Source organism: Habropoda laboriosa, unplaced genomic scaffold (assembly GCF_001263275.1).
Source record: "Habropoda laboriosa isolate 0110345459 unplaced genomic scaffold, ASM126327v1 scaffold315, whole genome shotgun sequence".
NCBI lineage: Eukaryota > Metazoa > Arthropoda > Insecta > Hymenoptera > Apidae > Habropoda > Habropoda laboriosa.
In genome coordinates, this window is record NW_017100424.1 from 228,324 (window position 1) to 237,361 (window position 9,038).

At 32.7% G+C, this 9,038-nt stretch overlaps 1 protein-coding gene across 3 annotated transcripts in view; it reads left to right on the forward strand.

Moving 5' to 3' along the window:
• LOC108575522 (cAMP-specific 3',5'-cyclic phosphodiesterase) overlaps positions 1-9,038 on the forward strand; it is a 294,514-nt gene that overhangs the window by 176,426 nt on the left and 109,050 nt on the right. Inside the window, exons 2-4 of one of the 3 annotated variants that reach the window (XM_017938338.1) lie at positions 3,148-3,336; positions 5,597-5,629; positions 6,783-6,803. In XM_017938338.1, the coding sequence (XP_017793827.1) occupies positions 3,148-3,336; positions 5,597-5,629; positions 6,783-6,803 (243 nt within the window). The remainder of the gene's footprint in view (positions 1-3,147; positions 3,337-5,596; positions 5,630-6,782; positions 6,804-9,038) is intronic. The other 2 variants (XM_017938339.1, XM_017938340.1) reach the window with 2 other exon arrangements.

A 9,038-nucleotide genomic window follows, 5' to 3' on the forward strand; every position in this document is an offset into this window, starting at 1 on the left:
GGTATAAATTGTAATGAAAAATAAATTATGAAAAAAATCATTTAGAATGTTAAATAAAATTAACGAGCGTTACCTTGAGAAGATTTCACCTAATCTAACTTAAAAGAAGAAATTCTGTGGAATATATCGCGTAAACGGAATGGAATAAAAATGTGAAAAATCAGAAATCATTTGCAAAGTGAAATAAAATTGACGAGCATTACCTTGACAAAATTTCAGCTAATCTAACTTGAAATAAAAAATTGAGAAGCTCCTTAGTCTGAAATTGTCTTGAAAATTGAACAAGGCTAACGGGTATACGTATGTATTACCTTGACAAAAAATTCCAAGGTATTAAAAATACAAAGAAAGTAGAAAGTGACAGTGGAAGAAGAAGGGAAAAAATGACGAAATTGAAGAAGCGATCACTTATCGACGTTCGTTCTCTGGTCAGTCACTATTTAGCCATTGAATGGCAAGGTCGTGGAATTAATCGTGGCTTACATAATGGCGTGTAACGATGACTATCGGGAGCAGGAAGACGAGCCGTGTTTTCTGGTCAACGCTGGTGATCATGGGAACGAAAGAATGTTAATTAAGCCCACGGCTAATTAGGCCTGTTTAACGAGCGAACTGATCGCGATCACGACCATTATTATCGCCGATAATTATTTCGTAAACGCAATTCAAACTCGACGGACGAAATTTATTCTTTCTTTCCTTAAATCTCTCAATGAACATTGTTTAAATAGTCAAAAAGTTTGGAACTGAATTTTAACGAAAATAGAAATTATTATTTCTCTATTTTGAATCGATAAATCTGTAAATTTTTTGGACTAATCACAAAGTTTTCGAATTGGAGTTTACTGAAAATTGAAATTATTGTTTTTCTATTTCGAAATCAATGGAAATTCGTTTTCTTTCGTTCGATGAAGCTGTAAATTTTGTTTGGATAATCAAAAAGCTTAGAATTGAAATTGAATGAAAATTGAAATTATTGTTTTTCTATTTCGAAATTCATGGAAATTAATTGGAACAGTCAGAAAGTTTTCGAATTGTAATTTACTGAAAATTGAAATTATTGTTTTTCTATTTCGAAATCAATGGAAATTCGTTTTCTTTGGTACGATAAATCTGTAAATTTTTTGGACTAATCACAAAGTTTTCGAATTGGAGTTTACTGAAAATTTAAATTATTGTTTTTCTATTTCGAAATCAATGGAAATTCGGTTTCTTTGGTTCGATAAATCTGTAAATGTTATTTGGAACAATCACAAAGTTTTAGAATTGAAATTGAATGAAAATTGAAATTATTGTTTTTCTATTTCGAAATCGATGGAAATTCGGTTTCTTTGGTTCGATAAATCTGTAAATGTTATTTAGAAGAATCACAAAGTTTTAGAATTGAAATTTAATGAAAATTGAAATTATTGTTTTTCTATTTCGAAATCAATGGAAATTCGTTTTCTTTGGTGCAATAAATCTATACATTTCGTTTGGATTATCGAAAAGCTTAGAATTGAATTTTAACGGGAATGGAAATTATTTTCATCGGAATTTTCATAGGAATTTTCACTTATTTCGTCGTCAAATTTATCACCTACGTTTATCGTAAGTGTGATTTCTGGCAAAAATTCAAAAGGACAAATGACAAATTTGAGACTCTCATGATCCCTGACCTGAGAATTTTTTCTGAATGGCAGGATCGAATTTTTCTGACCTATTTTTCACGCAGTTGACTTAAGAAAACGCCTCTTGCTTGCGATAAATTTAATTCTCCTTTGACCAGCGGCCTGAAAAACGCGATATATTTTTCAGTTTCTCTTTCGAAGCGTTGTTCCCTTGTTTCGAGTATCCTTTGAATCCTTTTAAATCGAATTATTCCCTGTGCACAATATTTCTCGTGTGAAATATTTCTTTCATCTTTGAAACTCTTGTTAAAATCATTTTTACCATTATACTAGCATATACTCGATCAATTTTTTCTTTCGTTTTCGGTAAAATAAAAAAGAGAAGCTTCTATCAATTTCCAATGGTAAATAAAATTTTCGACTAAACGAAAAATTCGCGAATAAAAGAATCCATGTGAAAACTATCGTTCTACTTACTGTCTGGTTTAATTATATGTATTTATGGGACACCGTGGCCCAGAAAACGTTTAATTCGACACTCTTCTGACGATGTAATGGGAAACCGTCGTTAGTGTAACGAAGAAATTCGACGAACACACTTTAAATGGTATTTATATCATGGTAATGTGCAACGAGGAGGACATTTTCTTCCTGAAAGTTTCGAAACTTGGTGAAAATTATAGTGAAACTTGCTTCCGGAACAGATTTGGTGTATCTTGAATTATACTTGAACTCTGGATTAAGTTTCGCGGTACTTGAAATAATTAATGTAGCAGTAAAATGGAGAATACGAAATAATTATTCTCCAGAACTTACTTTTTCAGTTGTCATTAATTATATGGACAATTAAAATCCAATAATTGTGTGTACTTTTAGAGATTTAGTAAATTGCGCATAAATTTGATTCTATTCCACTTTTTTGTTTTTTTTTTTTTTGTTACTTCGTATTCTATATAATCTGAAACTATGGGAGCTTGTGTGTCTATAAATTTGAAGGTCTCAAGTTGAATTTTAAATGATATTGTGTTGCAATTGGATTATTATAGAAATGATTTTTCTTTTTCAATTAATTTCGGAATTTTAACGAGCGAGGAAATTTATGGAATATATACCGTGTCCGTTTAATTCTGCATTTTCTGCTACATTTCCTGCAATGCGATGCAAATTTCTGATGCAAATTACGCATGTTGTCATTGCGTCGCCAGTGGAATGCGAAAGATTGAAATCTTCTAATGTAATTCATCAGATCAACATTAAAATCTCGTCTCTTTTTCTAGAAGGCGCAGAAGAGATGTTAAAAGTTAAAGAAAAGAAGACAAAAGAAATATCAAAAATTGAGAAAAATATGCAGAATTCGTCTCTGTTTCAAGAAGACAAAATAAATATTAAAAATAAAAGAATATATTCAAAATTCGTCTATTTTTCTAGAAGACAAAAAGAAATATTGAAAATAAAAAGAATAAGATATTCAGATGTCGTCTCTTTTTCATGATTTCAGTTGAATAACGAGAAAATTGTTATTTCTTTTTGCCAACAGTTTCGACGTGGAAAATGGCGCCTCGACTCTGGATGGTGGCGCCGGGGGCGGTGGAGGCGCCTCGCCGAGTGCAGGCTTGGTTCTCCAAACTCTGCCGCAGCGACGAGAGAGCTTCCTGTATCGCAGCGACAGCGACTTCGAGATGTCACCGAAGTCGATGTCTCGAAACAGTTCGATCGCCAGCGAGAGGTGAGCTGCTCTCCGAGAAATTCCACTTTTAGATGATTGTACATTCAAGAAAATTGTTTTTTTTTTCCTCTTTCTTTCTGTGTTTTGGTAACGGAGGAAGATCTAACCTTGTAAATAATTAAACGGGAAATTTACAATGTGTGTTGTTCAAGCTTCGATCAGAGATCTTTATGGAAAGAACGGTGTACAAGTAGAAATGGTCAGCCATGGTCAGACACTGGGCATTTTACTTTTAATCGAGAAAGAATTTAAATGTCATTTTTTCAGTAAAATTTGTACTCTTTATTAGGATATCGTTCCACTAATTCACAATTTGAAATACAGACACTGGTAATAAATTGTTGAATCGTTATTAAGTAGGAAAAAATGTTTTTTTTAGTCAACCGCCAGTTTTATACGTGAAATGTGTAATAGAGGGAAAGGGGGAAAAAATGAAGAAAAATGCCTGAGGTGGTTTTACGTTTCGTTTGACAGGAAAGAGCACGTTACCGGAGTTTAATTTTCCATTTACACTGATTGGCTTATTGAAGTAATCAACCCGCCTCTCGCGAGCTCGACGGCGCGAAATTCATAATTACTGGTTATTCAACGGCGAACTATGGCTCATAATTAGCCAAAGCTCGGTGTAATTTACGCCCACGTGAATTACAGATTCCTCTTGACGCCACCGTCGTTAATGAACCCATTTGTACACACGACATTAATAATTGGCGTGTCGTAACGTAGCGTGCACGTGTTCATGAATAATTAAAAGAGAATTTGAAAACAAACATAATGATTCGTTTGTCTGCCATCGATTTATCAACTGTTCCTATCTACGCTGATTAATCAACCCCTGTCTATTGTATCTATTAAAATTTCTAATTAAACGGCGTTGTGTAACTTTTCGTGGAAGTAGTTTGTTTATCGTTGTTCTACGTTATCTACCGTCGATTATTCGCGATATATCGACTGTAATCAAAGTTGCAACTGTGTTGGTAATGCAGTTTTGGATGCATTTGCAACATTTTATGGATATTACCGACGGAGATAAGGTAGGAATCGTTGTAATTTGTTGGACAGTAGCGTTCTCTTCGGGATATTAAGGATACTTTTGAGTATTAATCAGTGTTCTGCTGGCATTGTAGAATATTCTGCCCATATAGTGACCTATATGTTTCTTTTTTTGTTATAAAAAGAAAAAAAATAGAAATTTGAAAATAAAAACTTAATCCAGAAAATGATTGTAAATTAATTATATTTTTCCCTTAAGTTTAGTAGAAATAATTCGAGTATCTGACCATGAACCTACTGATTCTATTGGCACTGAGGAATATATTTTCGGTGCACGCTTTGCACAATTGTTGAAAAAATCGAGAGCAACAGTTTATTTTTCCAAACTTATGCACAGATCGCCTTTTTCGTCAATTGAAGACTGGAGTTATAATACGAACCTTTTTTTTATATTTCTTTTTTAAATAAAATTGTATCCTTGAAATTTATATGGTAGGCACTATGTATAGCCCTTTTTTACGTCCAGTTTTCAATTGTTCGCTGAAACAGTCAATCAGGACTGCAAGTTGCCCACGCAGTAAGCAAAAAAAAAAAAAAGATATCAATTTCCAGACATCTGATCCGAGCACAATTGTAACAATATCGTCGTGTTGTCCAATAACTGTACAAAAATTATCTACGATCTTTCCTCTCTCTATGTGTAGCTTGACAAGAGTATCGTAGCTTTTCATGGTGGCGGTAGTGATGGTGCTTAACGTATACTATTATCCTTTTATTGTTTCACGTATTTATGAGATACTCGTAAACAGCATGCAGCAAGGTGATGAAGAAAAGAGCATGAAAGAATTGTGTAAATATTCCTTCAACTTAACATGAAAAAAAAAATATTATCAAACGATATCTATAATCCAAGTGTAACACTTTCCATTGGAAAAAAAATTTTTCAGATTTCACAAGTACAGCATAAAAAGCAAAAATAATCAGATAAATTCTTGTAAGTCAGGTTTAACACTTTTCCAGCGTAAAGTTGTAAAAATTGATGAAAATTTACAGAATAAAAATATTCTCAAAAAATTCCATCGATCGAATTGATTTCTAGGTTAGGTCTAATTAATTATCTCAAAAAGAGATTTTTCACGCCAAGATTTTCACGCCTTGTTGTACAGCGAAGAAAAAAGATATTTCTTTCTTATCGTTTTTTGAATTATTCGCGAAACATGGGTGCGGGGTGTGATGATGAATCATGTTTGTGATCCTTGGGTTGCAGGTTCAAAGAGACAGAGCTTCCTGTCGAGCGAGCGTATGTACACGATCCTATTATCTTATATAAATCTCTCGTTTCACTTCACATATATACATATATTTATATAAATAGTCACAGAGACACACTCACAGACTAATCAACACCCCTCGCCACGATGATTTTTTATCGCTGTCAGATCGATTCGACTCGCTGCCTCTTTAACCACTTCCTCTTTCTCTCTTTTTCTCTCTCTCTCTCTCTCTCTCTCTCTTTCTCTTTCACTTTTACTATCTTTCTCTGTATTTCTCTTTTTCTGTCTCACACACACGAGAGCATGGAATCATTTGCTGTCCAAACAAAAAAAGAAAGAAAAAATGTATAGAAAAAGAAAAAGAGAATTCTGCCATCGATTCGAAAGTTGAGTAGCCTGTTGATGAGTCGTTGAGTTACAACCTTGTGGCGAGCTTTCATCGAACTTTGCTTTGCGATTGGCTTTCAATTTTCTCGTAGCGTAGCAACATTTTTTTCGTTTTTTTTTTTTCGTTTGATACGAATCATATTTTGGGAAACTAACGATGTAGAGTTTGTCCAATAGAATTTCCCTTGAAGTTAGAACTCCCTTCGAGTGATAAGAAAATGAGGGTACGTCGCTGTTTTGCAAGTGCTCAGAGTGAGTTTTTCCGTATCTTGCGGTGATTTTCGAAATTTCGTTGATTTTAGTTTCTTTTTTTTTTTTTTTTTTTTTTTGGAAAGGAATAACGGAAACAACACGTGGCAGAATTTCAGAATTGATGCAAAATCGGTGCTTGAATATATACATATATATATACGCACATACACACATATACACACTTTACACACTTGCATTGGTTTTCGTTTCTTTCTTCTTCTATTTGCACCGCGAACAATGAACAGAAAAAAAAGAATCACATTTACACGATAAAATGTATTTTCGAAGAGGAACACAGTTTCTAAAGGAGAATATCGGAAATTTGTAGATGTATGAATTGTACAGATCGTCCTTTTTTTTTTGTTTTTGTATATTGTTTAATCGTTGATCGTTAAAGGCGGACGGCTTTTTGTAAAATTTGTACAGTCCGGTGAACAAATGTAAAGTGGAACTGTGTAGGATGCGTTTAACACAAAAATATTTAACAGCATGTTGTCCATAGTGGAACGTTTTCGAATAAAAACCAATTGTCATTTTCAGGATATTTACCGATCAGTATAGGTAAGTCGCATTATTACGTAATTTCAGTATGCTGCAATCGTTGTCGCAAATTGTACACCTACGCTGTTGGTATTACTTTTATTCAAGATATGCAGTATATGTACAGTTTCTCTGTTCTGTTGGAATATTTTAGTAGTATGAAAGCAGCAGCGATGTAACAAATTCTTTTTCAGTGAAATATTTACAATTGGGAGCAACGTTAATTTTAATTTAATGCTAAGGTAATATGAAGTAGAAAATTTATTCGCAAAAAATTTCATTTCTAATGTAAACGTCTAAAAATGGGAAAATTCTCATTTCCCAAAATTCTAACTTTAGTTAAAATAGAATATATTGTAAAATTTCGAAAAATTAGGAAATTCTGCCCGTAATTCTCAGGCTCTTTTTAGTTGCGATAGACTATATTATGAAATTTCGAAAAAATTATATCCCTGATTCTCAGGCTACTTTTAGTTAAAGTAGAGTAATTATAAAATTTCGAAAAATTGCAAAATTATATCCCTGATTATCAGGCTACTTTTAGTTAGGATAAAATAATTATGAAATTTCGAAAAATTGCGAAATTATATCCGTGATTCTCAGGCTACTTTTAGTTAAAATAGAGTAATTATGAAAGTTCGAAAAATTGCAAAATTATATCCCTGATTCTCAGGCTACTTTTAGTTAAAATAGAGTAATTATAAAATTTCGAAAAATTGCAAAATTATATCCCGGATTCTCAGGCTACTTTTAGTTAGGATAAAATAATTATGAAATTTCGAAAAATTGCGAAATTATATCTATGATTATCAGGCTACTTTTAGTTAGGATAAACTAATTATGAAATTTCGAAAAATTGCGAAATTATATCTATGATTATCAGGCTACTTTTAGTTAGGATAAAATAATTATGAAATTTCGAAAAATTGCGAAATTATATCCGTGATTCTCAGGCTACTTTTAGTTAAAATAGAGTAATTATGAAATTTCGAAAAATTGCGAAATTATATCCGTGATTCTCAGGCTACTTTTAGTTAGGATAAACTAATTATGAAATTTCGAAAAATTGCGAAATTATACCCGTGATTCTCAGGCTACTTTTAGTTACGATATTTCCGATATTGCAGGCTATTTTCGAAATAATAAAATATCGAAAAATTACAAATTATGTCCATGATTCTCAAGCTACTTTTAGTTGCGATAGACTAATTATAAAATTACGAAAAATACACGGTGTTAGATATAAATTAGAAAATTAATTCCACGAAAATTTCATTCTTAACCTAACCTAACCTAAAAATTTCAAAATTCTATCCAAGCTAATTTCCGTCACAACAGGCTAATTATAAAACAACGAATTATTATTCATAAAATATTTATCATTCTTCAAAAAATTTTTAGTATCATAATTCCTCTTTACGGTTGCTATACTTCCCAGTTTTATCCGCGTTTCCATGAAATTTGTCGCAGAGTGGAAAAAAAACAGGGGGTAATTAGCATAAAACGCGAGGAAATTTATTCGTGAAACGGTTTTCGAATGGAAACGGTTAAAAGCTGGATAAAATTCGATACTAATTGCCAGTGTATATCCGGATATCCGGTTCATCAGTGGCAGTAAATATTTTCACGGTGTGCAGCGAGTGTACGACAAGTGGAAGTGCACCGCGTGCAAATATTTTTATCTCCTCGAGAGCAAACATCGCGTCGAGTATTCGCTTCGCTCCATCTGTCGTTGCTGGATTATCGCCACTCACGTGTAGTGTTTCACGAGGGAATCTGCATCGTCGAGAGATCCATCGATCTTTGTCTTTTTATCTTCTTCCAGAGCTACGCCTACGAGATTGTCGGGGATCTAAAAAATTCTCGTACTTTATGTCTTTTCCTTGGCGTTTCACGTGAAACGACTGGAAATAATTCCATTGTCTTTTTTACGGTGTTAGAAATTTTCGCAGACGATGTTATTTTCTTTGATAATTCAAGATTTCAGATTGCTTTTTCGTGACCTGTTTTAAGTTTTTGATTAGGAAATTTCGGAACAGAAATTTTCAGGTGAAAAATTATGTCCGAACGATTAAACGGGTTTTCAGAAAATTTTGACGGAGAAATGTTGATAATATTTTAGGAAATGAATTTAATCAGCGTTTTTCTGTCCAGTGGAAATGCTCTATTTAAAAAGTTAGGTATTAAGTCTCGAATTGTTAAATAATTTTCAAAATATATTTATTAGAATTTCGTTAAATTTTTTTTTGTTAAGAA